This window comes from Myxine glutinosa, chromosome 2 (genome assembly GCF_964187855.1).
Source record: "Myxine glutinosa chromosome 2, kmMyxGlut1.1, whole genome shotgun sequence".
In the NCBI taxonomy this organism is placed as follows: Eukaryota; Metazoa; Chordata; class Myxini; order Myxiniformes; family Myxinidae; genus Myxine; species Myxine glutinosa.
The window spans coordinates 245,631,135-245,652,725 of NC_136262.1; the positions used below are offsets into that span (position 1 = coordinate 245,631,135).

The 21,591-nt window shown below is 41.0% G+C and overlaps 1 protein-coding gene across 9 annotated transcripts in view; it reads left to right on the top strand.

The window, feature by feature from the left end:
* Positions 1-21,591, top strand: part of KNDC1 (kinase non-catalytic C-lobe domain containing 1) — a 1,149,158-nt gene that overhangs the window by 1,124,739 nt on the left and 2,828 nt on the right. For all 9 annotated transcript variants that reach the window (XM_078772411.1, XM_078772412.1, XM_078772409.1 and 6 more), the window contains 7 exons: positions 735-878; positions 2,518-2,763; positions 4,916-4,998; positions 5,561-5,723; positions 6,435-6,557; positions 6,682-6,741; positions 10,441-10,601. In XM_078772411.1, the coding sequence (XP_078628537.1) occupies positions 735-878; positions 2,518-2,763; positions 4,916-4,998; positions 5,561-5,723; positions 6,435-6,557; positions 6,682-6,741; positions 10,441-10,601 (980 nt within the window). The remainder of the gene's footprint in view (positions 1-734; positions 879-2,517; positions 2,764-4,915; positions 4,999-5,560; positions 5,724-6,434; positions 6,558-6,681; positions 6,742-10,440; positions 10,602-21,591) is intronic.

Consider the following 21,591-nt stretch of genomic DNA (forward strand, 5'->3'; position numbering starts at 1 on the left):
ATTATTCATGACCCTGGAAGTACCATAGCTTGCGATGCATCGTGAGTGTCATGGAGGAATTAGTACCATCATTGTTCTGACTGAATGACAGTTTTGCAAACTACCGTAGTTGATCTAGCTTCGCTTTGTACTCCAAATCGACATGTCTATGAATGAAGGAAAGAAAAATTATCCGATTCGACTTGTACTCCACATCGACTTATACACCAAAAATACGGTACATTAAAGTCGAAAGACATGTTGGCTCACTTAATTTGGCCAAGCTAGATTAACCTGACAGCATTTGCAACAATATGTTCAATTAATTATTTTGAGTAACATACCAACTTCAACATATGATGTAAATGTAATATGTCCCCTTCCCCTTTAAGATCCCCCAAAGTGCCATCTTCATTCATGAAATGAGGATAAAGAGGATGCAAAATTGTCAAGATGAGGGAAATGTAAAATCTAATTTTTTTTTTTGCCTTTGCAGCATTTACGCAACCCTTAACTCATCATACCTTTGCCACAATTGCAGTTTAAGTAGGTATGCTGATTGTTTATATCGGGCATATGTTGTCTTTGTAGAGGACGTCCAACAAATGTATTTTGGTAACTAACTCACTGATATGATCAAAAGCAATGGTCCAGCGATTTATTACCTGCACCTCTTTGTAAATAAACTTTTAATAGACGACTCCTCAGGTACAAAGCAAACGGACATAATCTTTGATGTTGTCACATGACTTCAGGTTATTCCATACCACGAGACAGCAGGGAATCATCTCATGAAGCATCTGTGTTCGGCCGACACAGACAACATCTCCCTAGCCAGCCACGAGGATGCCGAGGATTCCACCGCAGATTATTCACAGCCTCCTGACGATCTTGACTCGGTAATCACTTCACTTGGTACCAACTTGTATAATATCCTCCTTCCTCTTCAATACTTTACAGTGTTGTGCATGTTTCCCATGAGGTTTCCATTGTCAGAATCCTCCAAACTATAACTGCACCATTAAGTGCCAAGCCCATTGGTGAGGTGATAAGTCTTACACCAAGTATAACTAAGGGGAAAGTGGCAATATGGACCCCAAGAAATGCATTGCAGTAGAAAAATAAATGCGTTAGAGTTGTTCTTTAAACCCCTGTCACACCTTGACGATTTAGCCAGCGTATGCCGACGTATCAAAATTGAGTGCTGGTGTGAGTCATACGCTGGCATACGTCGACAAATTTTGTGCATGCACAAAATTTGTCGACGTGCTCGGCGTACTACGACGTATGCCAGCGTGCTTCAGCGTGCTCTTAACGTATAAAAAACTTACCCATAATGTATTCGACGTGTGCCAGCGTATTCGCCAAATTTTTCATACGTCGGCATACGCTGGCTAAAACGTCAAGGTGTGACAGCGGCTTTCGTGGCTTTCCTGATATTTCATTGTTGGGTCCAGTGAATCACAAAAATCACCTTGCAGGTTCCTCATCACGGTTGCCCTTCATAGCTGAAGATGGCCTTTCACATGTGACATGCCAACAACCTGGAACGTGAATTTGCTTGCAGTGTAGGAGCTGCTGAACTTGACAACAACCATGCTCTGAAATGACAAGCAGTGTAACCTGGGATATCCAAGCCTAGATCACATGCTACCCTCAGTTTTAGGCAGGAGCTTGTAATTTGTTTGGGGTAGAGGCGATAACTCTTCATGAAGGACACCGTGGGATCTTTAACATCCACCAACTAAATCCGGCAGACAGCACACACTTTGATGAATCACCATGCCTGTGAAACTTCGGGATGACAGCTTATAATTGGGTCAGGGTTCAAATCTAGGCTAGACAGCTAAAAGGCGAATGTACGTACTTCTAGGCCATACTTTCAGCCCACCTTCCTCAATGATGTATATCCATTTCAATTTCCGTTCTCACTCGTGAATAAACTTTTTAACATCTCTGTTTTAACTTAATGATGCATTATAATAACTTCATGATTTAACCCTTATACCTCGCACTCTCTTCAGATCGTATATTGAAAGTAGAACATAAAGTTTGTTTGATCTCGTCATTGTCTATAAGAAGCCTGGTATTGGCATAAAGGTTAAGGTGGCTCGTTTAAGATCTTAGGATCTTGAGTTCAAGCCCCTGTCATGATGTTGAAATAACACCAAGTGGGTTGACTCAGCCCGTCATCCTTCTGAGGTCAGCAAAATGAGTACCAGCTGACTGATATCGGGCACAGCATCAGCGGTACAGCCACACTTGGAGAAGATGATGCAACCAGCAGCCACAGGCTGCATACAAAACAACAACAACAACATTGTCTATAAGCATGCTGACTTTGTAATTAATCAATATCTTTAGACTTATTTACAAATGCTAGTAACATATTCAGGATTACAAGCTTATTACTACCATAACTGATAATGTGAATAGTTAGAAATGTTAACATTTTGGAACTCTTAAAAAAAAAACAATATTTAATTTAATGTATTTTTTATAATATTTCATGCATCCTCCTTTTCATCAATGGTTCAGATCACCTTGACTGCACCGTCCGTGAGTTTAGAGAATGCCCCAGAGACCCGAGGTGTGATTGGCTGCCTTGGAATCTTCCGCCGTTTATCTGGAGGACCCTTTGGGAATGGGAAGCAAGGTACCACAAGTGATGCAGATGAAGAGTTCCAACCTGTCTATAAGGGCTTTGCCAGTCCCCGTGGTGGCCTCTACTTGGGCCACTACACGGCGATGCAACTGGCTTTTCAACTCACTCTTATGGAGGAGGTACGTGATTTGCTTTATTGCCTGTTGTTTTGTTTGTTGGACCAAATGGAATATGTGTCACCATTATTGCTGAATAAGGTGTGCAAACCCAAAAATCCTAGTGCACCTAGTGCACGGCAAGGCTCAGGTCACATCCTCTCCCCTTTACCTTCTCCAAAATATTTTGGCAGATTAAGACTGGTACCGGTATCGAGACCAAAGTAGCACCAAAAAGAGCTCCTGAGAGTGGATTTCAGGAGGTGAAATCTACCATATTTGGACAACCATTAAGAAATAGGCTGTTTTCCAACCGTTAAAATTAAAATTCCACCTGCATATGCAAATATTGCAAAATTCCTCCTCCGTCTGCTCATCCTATGGGTGCAGGCCCTTCCAGACATTTCTTAAAATGGCAAAAAGAGAATAATAAGAATTTCTTAGCAGCGTTAACAACTTTCTTGGATGCCTCTCTTCGGCACAGGATTTCCCCCCAGTACCACACTAGGCTCAGTATGCTTTTCCGATCCCCAAATTTGCTTATTTCATGGAATTGGAACAGACGGACACAGCCGTGGGTGCTGCCAATCCATGCTACACCCCTGGCCCATTCCCCCTTGCCTTTTCCTTTTTTTTTTCAACTTCTCTCTCTTTCTAAACTTATTTTCCCCTCCCTTCTCTACTTTAATTGTCCATGTTCATGTGGAATCATCTTCATGAATGAGAACATTTTCATTCCATTCTCATGTAATATATCGGCATCATAAAGTGACGTAAGCAACATGAAGAACCGTGATTTGAACTTTATTATTCCAAATTAATTTTTGTAAGGCTTCTTCGCATCTATAGAAAATTCCAACAACTTAGACCACAGTTCGTATTTAAAACAGGCCCTTCCATAATGAAATAATTTGGGAAGTGTGATAAACTAATGCCTTGTTACAGTGTTAACAACTATTGTACACCGCTCCTTTCCTATGCCATCTCCAGGCATTGCAAATCGTCATTGCCGGGCACCAAAGGGGGCTCGGCAGTGACGCACGCTGAAAGAGAGTACTCAGTTTTCACTCTGGTTTCTTGGTTTCTTGTTTTCTTGCTTTCTTGTTTGTTTGTCCGGGCGATATCTCAGCCATCCTTTGAGCTAGGAAGCTGAAATTTCGGCACAGTAGTGAGCAAGTCCTTTGTCAAAAACGATATTTTTTGTTTTTTGATTAATCAATTAATTGAGGAGTTATTTAATTATTAGCGATTAATTAAGTACTTATTTAATTAATCAAATTTCCTTTCTCTTCTGACCATTAACTCAGGCACCTTTTGAGTTAGGAAGCTGACATTTGGACATGCCAATGACCAGGTGATTGTGCTGCAAAGGATATTTTTGATTTATTAATTAATCAATTAATCGATTAATTATTTAATTATTCGACTAATGACAAAAAATTTTTTTTTTTTTAAGTTACAGATTCTGATGAAATAGTGGTAGTTTATTTGTTCTCTGACCAAATTGATTAATAATTTAATTTTTTATGATTATTATTTATTTATTTTCATTATTAATCATTTATTTCTTTTCTTTCTCATTTGGCCAATATCTCAGGCACCTTTTGAGCTGGGAAGCTAATATTTGGACATGAGTGACCAAGTGATGTGGCTATCAAGGATATTTTTGATTTATTGATTAATCATTTCATCTATTAATTATTTATTGATTAATCGATTAATTATTTATTGAGTAATCAATTAATTATTTAATTTTTTATAAATGACTTATTTAATTAAATTTCTAAAAGATACATCTTCGGATGAAGCACTAGTGGTTTAGTTATGCGATTAGCCAATTGATTATGAAAATATTTTGTGATAATCTTTTATTGATTTTAAATACAATTAATCAATCAATTAGTGTACACCTCTCCCTCCCAATGCAGCCTCAATGAGCTGCACTGTGGTATTGCCGGGCGCCAGAGGCGCCCCGGCAATGCCGGGCTGCAGCATATTTAATTATTTGGCATGGGGCGGTGTACTTTGAATGTATGTGTACTTGTCTGATCTCTTATTGCACCATTCTTAGATTTTACATCATACTTACCTATAAAGGGATAAATGCAAAAAGAGGGCATTTCTAAATAGGACAGGCAAGGAAAGAAAGTGAAGCCACCACTTGTTTTGCATTTAGGAACTACTTTGCACGTGCCATCCTGTATACTTTCTGGACTCGAGAGCGCAGGGTATAAACGAGACCTCATCCAACACACTCAGGTGAGATCGGTTCTTATGTTCAGATGTCAGGAAAGTAAAAACCAAGGCCTGATATAAATGTAGCTTCTCCAGGTAAACATTAACAGAATTTAAACAAATTAGGCCTTTAATCCTTTCTTCAATTACCAGACTCTGGTGGCGGTATGAATTGAGCATCCGCTCCGAGTCTGGGAGGTCAGCGTTTCAAGCCTGACCCCGGCCTAGTCATACCAAAGACTTAAAATAGTATGTGCTGCTGCTTGATACTCAACATTTAAAAAGATAGATCACAGACAAGCAACCATAGGTTAATAACCATTGTGCAGGCTCGTTGGGCCTAATGGCCTTCTCCTGCATTGAAGTTCCTTCAAAGGGAACTCACGTTGTTATTATTATTATATTGTTAAAAGCTTAGAGGACAAAGTTTGTGTGTACCATGTGAAAAACAAAACCTGAACCTGCAGAGGTCACATAATGAAGAAGTCCTCATACTGTGACCGAACAGGCCACAGATAATTTTTCGATAATCTAGACTTGCAGTCCGAGTGCCCTCTCTCTCTCTCCTTCTCTTGTCTGACCACAGCAGAGGTAGTAGTCTCTCAAACAGCAGAGTTGGCGGGTGTGAAGCAATGAGCCTGTGGGTCGGCTACGGCAGAGCTACGAACTGGTTGCATTCTCTCCTCGATCACAGCACTGCTGTATCCACATGGGCATCGGCTGAGATTCTCAGCTGTGATTCTGTCAAGGTATGTGGGCACACACGATCGCAAACATTTCTTGCGAGTGATAAACATGACTACAAGCATGCTTCTGTCATTGAGACTTGTGCTACGTTCACACTGCGATGTACAGCCGTGTCAAACGGTCTAGCCTTCCGAGCAAAGACGAGCAGCCCAACTCACTTTTCTTTCCACACCTCCATCGTACCTCACCCAGAATGTGCTACACGTGATTACATAGCCGTTTGTACCACTTGACAAAAGCAAAACGTCGAAATTTTTAAATTATTTTGTGGACCTTGTCCTTGCAAGGACTTGACAAAATCTCATACAGCACGCTTCACTCTCTCCAAAGTGCCAGTAACTCATCTATCTCGTGGTTACTCCAAGCAGACTCGTCAAGGCTTGTCCGCCATTTTCTGTCATCCAGCGAGCGCGTAATGTCATGAGGTCGTCTGACATAGCTGGAAACATGACGACATGTGGTGCCATATAATACAAGTGGACGAGCATTTTTTTGTGGCGAGCTGTCCAGGTTTAACACGTCTTTACGTTCATGTTATCAACCATGGTGTTGGGGTAGGTGGCAGGCTCCAGGTGCAAAGGAGGTCAAGAGAGGACGGTCCTAATAAAAGGTGGTGCCAGAGGAATTGGGACATTTGAGGTACAAAGTTAGATGGTTATTTTTCTCTTTTTTTTTCCATGTATTGTATTTCTCATTCATGTATTGTACTGCAGACGCAACTCGCTGTGCTGTCAAAATTTTTGTACATCGGGAAAACATGCAAGGAGCTTCGGAACTTTGCCACAGCAATATCCATTCTTTCTGCCCTGGAGAATTTTATCGTCAGACAGCTTCCGGTGAGTATTCCACTATATATTAGAAACTATGCGCGATACTTAAACATGTTCTTTAGTGTGAGATGCTGTACATGTGAAACTATGGAATAAATTGATGTCAATAAATATGCACTTTCTTCCTCAGGTCTGGAAAAACCTACCATCCAAAGACATGACCATCATGGATGAACTTTCATCATTGAAGGTGAATGTCACATTGCAGACTTCAATCTCTGTTATGTTCACAAAGACGTCCTTGTTTTTTTTTATTGGATAATTGTATACATTTATCGGATAATTATATACGTACATGAAGAACAAATTTTAGTCACTAGAAACACCCACTTCCTTCTAGAGCATTGGCAAGTCATCCCCCTCCACGTCTCTTTCGAAAAGGAAGGGGGTGGGGGGGGTGGGGTCTTTTGGTGCCTACTACCTGGCCTTGGGTGCCACCAAACAAGTATGCAACGTTTTGTAGAGATTGGGCAACCCCTGTTTTTTTTCTATGATATTCAGATGTACTGTACATACATACATACATACATACATACATACATACATACATACATACATACATACATACATACATACAGTGCATTCACTAGAGTACACATCTGTGGGTTTTGAATGGGGAGGGAGAGGAATTGGGCAAGAGTGAAGGTGTATCTGTGTGTATGTATGTTTGTGTATGTGTGTGCGGTGTGTGTGCGGTGTGTGTGCGTTCGCATGATAATGTAAAGCGCCACGAGGGTTGTTAACTCTGCTTGGTGGGGCTATATAAGACTCCTTTATTATTATTATTATTATTATTATTATTATTATTATCATTATTTAGAAAGTATTCAGACCCCTTCACTTTTTTCACATTTTGTTATGTTGCAGCCTTATGCTGAAATCGTTTAAATTCATTTTTTCCCTCATCAATCTACACTCAATACCCCATAATGACAAAGAGAAAACAGGATTTTAGAAAGTTTTGCAAATTTATTAAAAAGAAAAAACTGAAATATCACATTGACATAAGTATTCAGACCCTTTGCTATGACACTTGAAATTTAGCTCAGGTGCCTCCCATTTCTCTTGATCATCTTTGAGATGTTTCTACACCTTGATTGGAGTCCACGTGTGGTAAATTAAATTGATTGGACATGATTTGGAAAGGCACACACCTGTCTATATAAGGTCTCACAGCTGACAATGCAAATCAGAGCAAAAACCAAGCCATGAGGTCGAAGGAACTGCCTGCAGAGCTCAGAGACAGGATTGTGTCGAGGCACAGATCTGGGGAAGCATACAAAAAAAATTCCTGTTGCATTGAAGGTTCCCAAGAGCACAGTGGCCTCCATAATTCTTAAATGGAAGAAGTTTGGAACAAACAGGACTCTTCCTGGAACTGGCTGCCCGGCCAAACTGAGCAATCGGGGGCGAAAGGCCTTGGTAAGAGAGGTGACCAATAACCCGATGGTCACTCTGGCTGAGCTCCAGAGATCCTGTGTGGAGATGGGAGAAACTTCCAGAAGGACAACCATCACTGCAACACTCCACCGATCTGGGCTTTATGGCAGAGTGGCCAGACGGAAGCCTCTCCTCAGTGAAAGACACATGAAAGCCCGCTTCGAGTTTGCAAAAAAGCACCTGAAGGACTCTCAGACTGTGAGAAACAAGATTCTGTGGGCTTCCATGGGTCTTTCACTGAGGAGAGGCTTCCGTCTGGCCACTCTGCCATAAAGCCCAGATCGGTGGAGTACTGCAGAGATGGTTGTCCTTCTGGAAGTTTCTCCCATCTCCACACAGGATCTCTGGAGCTCAGCCAGAGTGACCATCGGGCTCTTGGTCACCTCTCTTACCAAGGCCCTTCTCCCCCAATTGCTCAGTTTGGCCGGACGGCCAGCTCTACGAAGAGTCCTGGTTGTTCCAAACTTCTTCCATTTAAGAATTATCGAGGCCACTGAGCAGGCAGTTCCTTCGACCTCATGGCTTGGTTTTTGCTCTGATTTGCATTGTTAGCTGTGAGACCTTATATAGACAGGTGTGTGCCTTTCCAAATCATGTCCAATCAATTGAATTTACCACAGGTGGACTCCAATCAAGGTGTAGAAACATTTAAAATATGATCAAGAGAAATGGGAGGCACCTGAGCTAAATTTCAAGTGTCATAGCAAAGGGTCTGAATACTTATGTCAATGTGATATTTCAGTTTTTTCTTTTTAATACATTTGCAAAAGTTTCTAAAATCCTGTTTTCTCTTTGTCACTATGGGGTATTGAGTGTTGATTGATGAGGGAAAAAATGAATTTAAACGATTTCAGCATAAGGCTGCAACATAACAAAATGTGAAAAAAGTGAAGGGGTCTGAATACTTTCTGAATGCACTGTACATACATGCAGATAATTGCCTTATTTAATATTGTTACGGATGCACCTTAGCGTGGTTTACAAGGGGAGTTCTTACAATCAGCTTCCCCGATAGAGGTCTTGAAGCTTGACATCCATGTTGTGACCGGATGCTAAGCAACCACAGAGAAACGTAATTACCTCCGCCACCAAAGGTGGATGGAGGTTATGTTTTCACCCCTGTCTGTTTGTCCGTTTGTTTGTGAACAAGATATCTCAAAAAGTTGTGGACGGATTCGGACGAAATTTGGCAGAGAGATAGCATATGTGACAAGGACGAAATGATTAGATTTTGGTGAAGATCCAGATTCGGATCCGGCTTCTAGAATTTTTTAAATGATTCATCACCATTGGGAGATCGGACCAAAACCGATGCATAGCAGGATATCTCAAGCTAGGTGTGAATGGGGGTGTGATATGAATGCTTGGAGAGGTGCAGAGGGTGATTGCGAGGGTGTAAGATGGAAGTGTGAGGTGCAGAAATGGCAGATAGGTGTTGAAAAGAGCCGTTGGCACTTTTGTTGAGAGAGAGAAGAGAAGAGAAGAGAAGAGAAGAGAAGAGAAAAAAAGAAAAGAAAAGAAAAGAAAAGAAAAGAAAAGAATATCTGTAAGGGTCAGTGTGTATGGGTGACTGTGCACAGAAGCTCTCTCTAGATTGGTCCCTTTGCCTTGCTTTCTTTCCCTCAAGGCCCCAGCTTTCTCTCCGGGCTCCTTCATTCTTGTTCTCACAGCTCCCAGATGTGGCGTGCTGTTCACAACTCAAACTCAACATTTTATAGACCGCAATGTGTTTTCCACCACGTCCGATCAACCATTATCCAGCCGCTCTCCCATTGGTGGGCTGTGCGCTCCGGTGATGCCCATTGGTTGCTTCAAAGTATTATACTGCAACGAGTGCCTTGAAGCTTGGGGGTACAACGGGTGCCGAGGCTTGGGCAGCGCAACGAGTGCCTTGAAGCTTGGGGGTGCAACGGGTGCCGAGGCTTGGGCAGCACATTAGATATAGATAGAGGGAGAGAGAGAGAGAGAGAGAGAGAGAGAGAGAGAGAGAAGAGAGAAGAGAGAAGAGAGAAGAGAGGAGAGAGAGGAGAGAGAGGAGAGAGAGGAGAGAGAGGAGAGAGAGGAGAGAGAGGAGAGAGAGGAGAGAGAGGAGAGAGAGGAGAGAGAGAGAAGAGAGAGAGGAGAGAGAGGAGAGAGAGAGATGGATAAAGAACCATAATTGGTTGACACTACTACAAGCACAACGCATGTTCCCTTCCCATACCAAACGCTGGATTCCCAAGTGAGCTACAGATTTTTTACATTTTATGAGATATCGCCTGCCACAAAGCCTTTAAGGTCACTCGAGGTGGGGTCTTTTTGTGCTTTGGTGTGCACTACCCTTGGGGTCTCCTAAATCTGTCATAATATAATAGGATTGTAATGCAACTACCATTACAATCTGACTAACAACCTTACCACCAACCCGTTTCATTACGAGTGACAAAAATCACAATCATTTCTTCAACAGATGTTCCTGAAAAGTGACGTTGATTGTCTGTTGAAAGACAACGATGCATCCCGATGCCGTCCTACCCTGCCCTGCGTACGCATTTTCTGCATGCACGTGCAGCAGTTAGAGATCGGCAGTTTCACCATGGCCAATGGCATGTACAAATGGCCAAAGCTCAGGTACCGTGACTGACTATTTGATGATCATTTGCGTGATCCAATCTGCAGGAAAAATATTGATGTATGTCAAGTGTATTATGTGACGTAGTGCACGAGATTAGCGAGGGCTTTGAGAAAGTTAAATGCATTTGATCACCAGTATCACCTGAAAACAGGATACATACATGCACGAGGGCATTCAAATTATTCTACAAACAAGATACAATGCAGTACAAGGTGTACCAACTTTTTATTTTTAAGCGGTGAAGTCGATTCAATGTTTGGCTATGTCTGTCTGTCAAAAATTAATAAGAAGAACCTTTCTAACCCACCTTGTTTCATTCTAAAGGGGTCTCAAGTGTAATTCTACAGGGTAATTGTAAAGGGTTATGAAGGGTAATTTTAATGGGTAATTTTAAAGGATTCTGAATGTTTGCCGTGTAGGAATGTAGGACATGTAGGAATGTTCAAAGCATGGCTGCTGTTCCCTGTGCTTCTGCAAATGGAGCTCATATTTTGAGTAATCCTCAGTGTGCAGAACAATACAATGAAAGTTGGTTCCGAACCCTGAGCAAGGCACACCTCCGCATAATGGAGGCAACACTTATCAGGTCTAATGACCCTATACTCTGCCGACAAAAATAATTTGTGCATACATTGTGTTTGTTTTGACCCATGCTCACTCCATGGATCAACAATGGCGAATCGTCGACGGATGATTCATCCTCCTATCCTATTGGTTACTCGTTGCCTCCTGTAACCAATGAGCACTGTGTTTCTTACCTTGTTGTCTATAAAACGTGGTTTCTGTTACTGCTTCATCCTGTTTGTATTTCTTTCCCTGATGAGAGCGAACCAAAAAGCTGAGGAATGTCTCTTATTGTTTAAATGTATTTTAAAGTTCTGTATCACTAAACATATATATATATCTGTGCAGCGTCTGTCCTGTCCTGTGTTGTGTTGTCATGTCTTCTCTTGTCACTGAACTACTTTCTCAAACTTTTGTGAAATCGTACCAAACTTCTGGTATGCACATATCTCTCCCGTCGGTATGTCCTAAGGGTATTGTTTTTGAAAAAGTTTCCAATTTGTATTTTTTTTTTTTTTTTTTGGAATTTTTTTGGGAAATTTTTTTTCTTTCAACTTCAATTGTTTATAAAATGTGATATCACGTATATTACAAATACATTTGTGCAAAATAATTGTTTGAATTATGATTGGTTTAAACCATGACAAAACGACAACTCGGGTACAGTCATCTATATATATACACAAAGAATTAAGTTAAGCACCCCTACACAACGAATTAAGGTAAGCACCCCCTAATATATATTCTTTGTGTATATGTATACATTGGCATATATTCTAAGGTATGTGAGATCAAATAATGATTGGTATGACATTAGCAATTATCCATTGATGAAATGCAGATGAGTGCACTCATCTGTGACGCCCATCGCTCGTGCAGCACGTGTTATCATCCACGTGGTCGTGATTTTCTGTAAATGCACTATCATCACGGGTTATTGCAAGTCACGCCTGAGCTCGTGTGGGGGTTACATGGTCATTTTCTCGTAATGGTGGCTCGTAGACGGTTGTCGGACGGAGAACGATGGCGGATAATAGGCATGATCGAGTCCGGAATGTCCAGAAAAGCTGTAGCTCGAACGTTTGGTTACCACCATTCGGTGATCAGTCGGTTGGTGCAGAAACACCAGGAAACGGATGCGGTGAAGGACCGCTCAAGGTCTGGAAGACCTCGCGTGACAACAGTCCGCCAAGATAGAGCGCTTTTGAGACTGGTGCGACGATATCCCTTCGCCTCGAGCCATTTCCTGAAGGACAACTGGCTGCCCAACAGAAGGCTATGTCACCGTACCGTGAGGAACCGCCTGAAATCGGCCGGTTTAAGGTCAAGACGAGTGATCAAGCGTCCAAGGCTACTCGAACGACATCAGAGGGAGCGTTTGGCATGGTGCCTAGCGCGACGTGGATGGAACATCCGGTCTTGGAGGCGAGTTCATTGGTCGGATGAAAGCCGGTTCTTGCTGTACGTGACAGATGGGCGTGTTCGGGTGTGGCGCCACAAAAACACCGCGTATGCACCTAAAAACATTCAACCAACGGTACCCTTTGGTGGTGGCTCGATTATGGTCTGGGGATGCTTCTCCCATGACTGTAAGTTGGACCTGATAACTGTGCGAGGTAACCTCAACGGAGAGCGATATGCCGAGGAAATCCTGAATACCACCGTAATCCTGCACTTCGATGACCACACCCTCGCCAGCAGACCCATCTTCATGGATGACAACGCCAGGCCTCACCGTGCGAGACGCGTCCGAGCCTTGCTGGAGCAAGGTGCTGTGACAACCATCCCCTGGCCTGCGTACAGTCCTGACCTGAACCCCCTCGAGCACGTTTGGGACATGTTGGGACGACAAATTGCGAAGATGGTCCCTCCAATAGCCAATCTGGATGAATTGGAACGTGCATTACATCGGGAATGGAACAACCTGCCACAGCAACGCATACGACGGCTTACAGGGTCTATGAGACGTAGGGTTGAGTCAGTGATCCGATCACGTGGGTCCTACACACGTTATTGACGCAAAGATCGCTAGAGGTCTTCTCAGAACAATGACTGTACGTTAGAAAACATAAACGGCATCCACACTGTCCGTGATGGACCTATAGCTCCATACTTAAATTGAGGTGCAAATATGCCTAAAATTCCCAAAAAATTTCACCTTAAATTATTCAGAATAAAATATTGAAAACGGCATGATTGTTATGTTTTTATGTGACCATAATATCACTTCTCCAGAAAATATAGCAATATCATGGGTATATTACACTGTTTTGACGACAACAAACTTGTAATGTGCGAGGTTGTAAAAAAACGGGGGGGGGTGCTTAACTTAATTCTTTGTGTATATATCTGTGCAGTGTCTGTGTTGTGTTGTCCTGTGTTGTGTTGTCCTGTGTTGTCACTGAACTACTTTCTCAAACTTTTGTGAAATCGTACCAAACTTCTGATATGCACATATCTCTCCCGTCGGTATGTCCTAAGGGTATTGTTTTTGAAAAATCTTGTTTTTTAAAAATTATTATTTTGGAATTTTTTGGGGGATAAATTTTTTTCCCAACTTCAATTGTTTATAAAATGTGATATCACGTATATTACAAATACATTTGAATATTGAATATTTTGAATTATTGTTTGAATTATGATTGGTTTAAACCATGACAAAACGGCAACTCGGGTACAGTCATTTATCTATATATCTACACATCTGGGCACTGTGTCTGTGTTGTCACTTAACGACTCCCTCAAACTTTTGTTTCTGTGGTTGTGAAGTGTTTTCAATAACGTTGTGGTGGTTTTGAATCACGTGGTGGTGAGGTGTTATTAAATCACATGGTGGTGAGGTATTTATAATTACGTGGTGGTGAGGTGTTTTGAATTACGTGGTGGTGAGGTATTTATAATTACGTGGTGGTGAGGTGTTTTTAATTATGTGGTGATGAGATTTTTAAATCACATGGTGGTGAGGTGTTCAATTACGTGGTGGTGAGGTGTTTTTAATTATGTGGTGATGAGATTTTTAAATCACATGGTGGTGAGGTGTTTTGAATTACGTGGTGGTGAGGTATTTGTAATTACGTGGTGGTGAGGTGTTTTTAATTTCGTGGTGGTGAGGTGTTTTTAATTATGTGGTGATGAGGTGTTTTGAATTATGTGGTGGTGAGGTGTTTTTAATTTCGTGGTGGTGAGGTGTTTTTATTACGTGTTTTATGGCTGTGAGGTGTTTTTAATTTTGTGGTGGTGAGGTGTTTTTAATTTCGTGGTGGTGAGGTGTTTTTATTACGTGTTTTATGGCTGTGAGGTGTTTTTATTACGTGTTTTATGGCTGTGAGGTGTTTTTATTACGTGTTTTATGGCTGTGAGGTGTTTTTATTACGTGTTTTATGGCTGTGAGGTGTTTTTATTACGTGTTTTATGGCTGTGAGGTGTTTTTATTACGTGTTTTATGGCTGTGAGGTGTTTTTATTACGTGTTTTATGGCTGTGAGGTGTTTTTATTCCGTGTTTTATGGTTGTGAGGTGTTTTAAATTTCGTGGGTGTGAGGTGTTTTTATTACGTGTTTTTTTATGGCTGTGAGGTGTTTTAAATTACTTGGTGGTGAGGTGTTTTAAATTACTTGGTGGTGAGGTGTTTTAAATTACTTGGTGGTGAGGTGTTTTAAATTACTTGGTGGTGAGGTGTTTTAAATTACTTGGTGGTGAGGTGTTTTAAATTACTTGGTGGTGAGGTGTTTTAAATTACTTGGTGGTGAGGTGTTTTAAATTACTTGGTGGTGAGGTGTTTTTAATTTCGTGGTGGTGAGGTGTTTTAAATTACTTGGTGGTGAGGTGTTTTAAATTACTTGGTGGTGAGGTGTTTTAAATTACTTGGTGGTGAGGTGTTTTAAATTACTTGGTGGTGAGGTGTTTTAAATTACTTGGTGGTGAGGTGTTTTAAATTACTTGGTGGTGAGGTGTTTTAAATTACTTGGTGGTGAGGTGTTTTAAATTACTTGGTGGTGAGGTGTTTTGAATTACTTGGTGGTGAGGTGTTTTTAATTTCGTGGTGGTGAGGTGTTTTAAATTACTTGGTGGTGAGGTGTTTTAAATTACTTGGTGGTGAGGTGTTTTAAATTACTTGGTGGTGAGGTGTTTTAAATTACTTGGTGGTGAGGTGTTTTAAATTACTTGGTGGTGAGGTGTTTTAAATTACTTGGTGGTGAGGTGTTTTAAATTACTTGGTGGTGAGGTGTTTTAAATTACTTGGTGGTGAGGTGTTTTAAATTACTTGGTGGTGAGGTGTTTTGAATTACTTGGTGGTGAGGTGTTTTTAATTTCGTGGTGGTGAGGTGTTTTAAATTACTTGGTGGTGAGGTGTTTTAAATTACTTGGTGGTGAGGTGTTTTAAATTACTTGGTGGTGAGGTGTTTTAAATTACGTGGTGGTGAGGTGTTTTAAATTACTTGGTGGTGAGGTGTTTTAAATTACTTGGTGGTGAGGTGTTTTAAATTACTTGGTGGTGAGGTGTTTTAAATTACTTGGTGGTGAGGTGTTTTAAATTACGTGGTGGTGAGGTGTTTTAAATTACTTGGTGGTGAGGTGTTTTAAATTACTTGGTGGTGAGGTGTTTTAAATTACTTGGTGGTGAGGTGTTTTGAATTCCGTGGTGGTGAGGTGTAATCGTCCCAAACTTCCAGTCTGCACCTACCCCTCCCCTATGTATGTGCTGAGGGGTTCTTTCTTGAAAAAAAAAACATTGAACCTAAATCTTCAACCTAAATTGCCTATAAAAATGTAATATCACAAACACAACAAATAAATTTGTGCAAAATAATTGTTTGTATTATGATTGGTGTAAATCATGACAACACAGCAAATCAGGTACAGTCATTTTTCTCAGCTAAAATAAGCCCGTTCCTCAGTAACGCGAGCCAAGCCAAGCTAGTATATAATTTTTATTTTTTATTTTTTTTAATGCCTCTGGTGGCATTATGTTTTCGGGTTGTCCGTCTATCCGTCAGTCCGGGCTAAACCTCGTTTTTCTCAGCAACCATATGTCCGATTGAGACGAAACTTTCAGGGTAGGAGTGAAAACCCATGCAGAATGTTTTCATGATAATTGTGACGTCATAGGTCACGTGGTATGGCAGCCATCTTGGATTAAAAACAAATAATTAAAAAATTATTTCTCGTAAACCGCTGAATGGAAAAATTAGAAACTTGGCACATTCACAAGTACTCCCAACAGGGAACAAAGGCATGATAATGATGCCATCATAGGTGAAGTGGTATACCAGCCAAAAATGTTTTAATCGAATTCCTTATCCTAAAAATCTGAAATTGCATGCACATGATCTATGACCCATTTGTATTTAAATATTAAATTCATGATATCATAGGTCACATGGTTTGGCAGCCATTTTGGATTGAAGAAAAATATTAAATAATTATATCTCCGAAACCGCTCACGTGTATGTGTATATGTATATATATATATATATATATATATATATATATATATATATATATATATATATATATATACATATATATATATATATATATACATATATATTTTACCATTGTAGAACAATAGCACTTCTCATATTCATTCCCCTCATTTTAGGTAAGCACAAGTATTGGAACAGATTAACTTCAAGTAAATTAAAGTCGTATAATATTTCGTATTTGTTTGTATATCCCTTGCATTCAATAACTGCATCGAGCATGTGACCCATTGACATCAACAATCTATTGGTATCTTCCTTTGAGATGCTTTGCCAAGCCTTTACTGCAGCCATTTTCAGTTGTTGTTTGTTTTGGGGGTTTCTGACTTTAGTCTCCTCTTTAGCAAGTGAAATGCAGCTCCATTGGATTTAAATCATGAGATTGACTTGGCCAGTCTAAAACCTTTCACCTTTTTTTCCCTTATGAACTCCTTGGTTGTGTTGGTAGTGTGCTTTGGGTCATTGTCTTGCTGCACGGTGAAGTGCCGCCCAATGAGTTTGGAGGTATTTTCTTGTACATAGGCAGACAAAATGTTTCGCTACACTTCTGAAATCATTCTGCTCCTGCCATAATTAGTTACATCATCAATAAAGATAAGTGATCTAGTTCCAGAAGCAGCCACACAAGCCCAAGACATAATACTACCTCCACCATGATTCACAGATGAGGTAGTATTGGATCACATCCACTTCCTTCCCTTCTCCACACTTTCATATTTCCATCGCTTTGGGAAAGGTTTATCTTGGTCTCGTCTGTCTCTAAAACTTTGTTTCAAGAACACTACTGGCTCACCTCTGTACGTCTTGCCAAATTATAATGTAACCTTTCTGTTTTGGTGCTGATGAGAAGTTTGTATCTTACAGTGTAGCCTTTCTAATTCTGCTGTCAAAGTCTTCTGTGAACGGTAGATTGGGATACTTTCACCCCTGCACTCTGGAGGTTGTTGGTGATGTTACCGACAGTTGTTTTAAGGTTTTTCTTCACAGCTCTGATGATTTTTCTGTCATCAACTGCAGTTGTTTTCCTTTGACGACCTTGCCAATGTCTTTTGCTAAATACACTAATGGTTTATTTATTTTTCAAGATATTCCAAATTGTTGTATTTGCTATGCCCAGTTTTTGTGCTGTGGTTCTAATTTAATTATTCTGTTCTTTCAGCTTCCAAATTGCTTGCTTTTCTTTCATAGACAGTTCTCTGGTCTTCATGCTGGTTTCAGCCTACTGACTCCAAAGACGAGACATTCACAGTTTTTTTTTGTGTGTGAACAATCAATGCAACAAAAAACACCCGTCAGTCATTTGTTCCAATACTTATGCTTACCTAAATTGGAGTGATTGAACATTAAAAGTGCTATTGTTCTGCAATGGTAAAACATATATACATATAAATACCAAGAAATAAAAGCTGACCTTCTGTACTTTTGCCTCATATTCATATTTTGATCTCAAATCCTAATTTCTTGAGTACATAGCAATAATAACAAATTTGACTTCACTGTTCCAATACTTATGGAGGGCACTATATATTTACATGTTGGAAGATTTGCAGCTCAGGATTCATATTAATAAAAGGTAGCACACACTGAACAGTAAAATATTAAATTATTTATTAAAACCTGATGTTTTGAGAACAAGCTCGTTCCCTTCCTCAGAGGTCGATGCAAGTTGATGTGTCAGTTGAGGAAGTTTTGCACCTGAGACCTGAGAAGGTGTTGACTTCCATCCCACATATAAAGCACTACAAAATCAATTACGTCAGCAATGGTGGCAGAATAATTTGATGAAGGCCGCCCTGTAATTGGCGAGAACTTGGAGCAATTCACGACGCAAACCATCCTCAACGGAACTTAACGCGATGTTACCACCGCTCTCAACAACTTTGAAGAAGACATCTATCGGAGATGCCTCTGCACGGTGGTTGTACCCCCCAACGCAAGTTGGGGGCCAAATCTTCCCCATTCTTCCCTGCTGCCCAAATTTATCAGGGCAGTGCGGTCTCGGACACAGTGCTGATCATCGGGCCCCATGGACCGGCCCTCGGCCCTTTCCCTCTTGTCTCTGTCTCTTTTTTCTCCCTTTCTTTCTTTCTCTCCCTCTCTCCATCTCTCTTTAACCCTGTCGTGACCCTGACTTTGTGGAGGTGGGGCTATGCCATCCTGGATGTGGGGGATCTCTGGGTCACTCCTGCGAGATCGATCGGCTGTCTCCGTGCAGCGGCCTTGTTCGGGAGAACTATCCAGGGCCACACAACAACTCTGAGGAAGAGAACTAGCTTGTTCTCGAACCGTCAGGTTCTTGAAAAGAAATAATTTATTATTTTACTGCTCAGTGTGCTATATTTTAGTAATCTATCTATAATTCCAGTAATCTCTGTCTGTACGTTTGTACGTCTGTACGTCTGTTTGTCTGTGACCGCTGTTTCTCGACAACCACGGGTCCGATATACTTTTAACTTGCCAGGTATATTGCTGGGGACCCGAGGATGTGCCTTTTCAAGGTTTCATATTAATCGGACAATTACTTACCGAGCTATGTCCAAAAAACGATTCAACCAATCAGAGAGCAGCGAACGATCGCGTGTGCCGAACGTGGAGGACACACTCTGCCTCGGATGGCACATTTGAGAGCGTATTCATTTATTTCACGTTTGCAAACTATGTTGGCGTTAAACTATGTTTTAAAACTAATAAAACCGAATTTGCGATTCATTCGCTTTCCTGCGCGTTTGTGCACGCGATGGCGATTTCTTTACCAAACTCCGGAAGCCGTTCGCTTTGGACCAAACCATTGCATGTAAATAGAGGGGGGGGATTGTCACCGTACTCGCAAGCCGTTCGCTTTGGACCAAACCATTTCATGTAAATAGAGGGGGGGGATATAATTTTAGATATAGATATAGTACGGGCAATGCCCTAGTAATAATAATGACAACAAGTGAATCCTCTTGGATTGCGCTGAGGTTCGGGCATGGAATTTCTAGGAGGAAGTATAATTTGTATGCAATGAAAGTACATGTAATATGGGATCGAGTAAGATCGAGTAAGCTTCACCAGTGCGCGTGCGCGAATTTACGTCACGTCGGCAGCGAGAAGGCGTTCCCCAACACGAACCAATCAGGAACTGCCACGCCCACTTATATGATCTCAGAATTCCTGTGACAGGAATTAGCGTTACACTGGCTGGAAGTCATTCACTAGAGGCGCTTCCTCAGCGCCAATCACCAGTGCGCGTGCGCGAATTTACGTCACGTCGGCAGCGAGAAGGCGTTCCCCAACACGAACCAATCAGGAACTGCCACGCCCACTTATATGATCTCAGAATTCCTGTGACAGGAATTAGCGTTACACTGGCTGGAAGTCATTCGCTAGAGGCGCTTCCTCAGCGCCAATCACCAGTGCGCGTGCGCGAATTTACGTCACGTCGGCAGCGAGAAGGCGTTCCCCAACACGAACCAATCAGGAACTGCCACGCCCACTTATATGATCTCAGAATTCCTGTGACAGGAATTAGCGTTACACTGGCTGGAAGTCATTCGCTAGAGGCGCTTCCTCAGCGCCAATAATATATATTATACATATATGTATATATATATATATATATATATATATATATATATATATATATATATATATATATATATATATATATAGATATATATATATATATATATATATATATATATATATATATATATATATACACAAAGAATTAAGTTAAGCACCCCCCCCCCCGTTTTTTTACAACCTCGCACATTACAAGTTTGTTGTCGTCAAAACAGTGTAATATACCCATGATATTGCTATATTTTCTGGAGAAGTGATATTATGGTCACATAAAAACACAACAATCATGCCGTTTTCAATATTTTATTCTGAATAATTTAAGGTGAAAATTTTTGGGAATTTTAGGCATATTTTCACCTCAATTTAAGTATGGAGCTATAGGTCCATCACGGACAGTGTGGATGACGTTTATGTTTTCTAACGTACAGTCATTGTTCTGAGAAGACCTCTAGCGATCTTTGCGTCAATAACGTGTGTAGGACCCACGTGATCGGATCACTGACTCAACCCTACGTCTCATAGACCCTGTAAGCCGTCGTATGCGTTGCTGTGGCAGGTTGAACCCCCTCGAGCACGTTTGGGACATGTTGGGACGACAAATTGCGAAGATGGTCCCTCCAATAGCCAATCTGGATGAATTGGAACGTGCATCGGGAATGGAACATCGGAACATCGGGAATGGGAACATCGGGAATGGAACAACCTGCCACAGCAACGCATACGACGGCTTACAGGGTCTATGAGACGTAGGGTTGAGTCAGTGATCCGATCACGTGGGTCCTACACACGTTATTGACGCAAAGATCGCTAGAGGTCTTCTCAGAACAATGACTGTACGTTAGAAAACATAAACGTCATCCACACTGTCCGTGATGGACCTATAGCTCCATACTTAAATTGAGGTGAAAATATGCCTAAAATTCCCAAAAATTTTCACCTTAAATTATTCAGAATAAAATATTGAAAACGGCATGATTGTTATGTTTTTATGTGACCATAATATCACTTCTCCAGAAAATATAGCAATATCATGGGTATATTACACTGTTTTGACGACAACAAACTTGTAATGTGCGAGGTTGTAAAAAAACGGGGGGGGTGCTTAACTTAATTCTTTGTGTATATATGTATGTATCTCATTCTGCTTTATGGCATATTTGCTACGTGTTTGAGGCTCATGAAAGACAAAGGTGATGGAGGGTATTAACTGACAGTAGGACAACGGCGCAACAGTTCAACAGACAGCAAGGGAATGAATGAACAGGAAAAGGAGGAGAGAGGATGTGAGGAAATGGTGAAACCTGCAAGTCAAAAGGTTGGGTTAGGAAGGGTTCATTGGTCCAATTATTATGGAGGAAGGGGTTATATGAGATTGT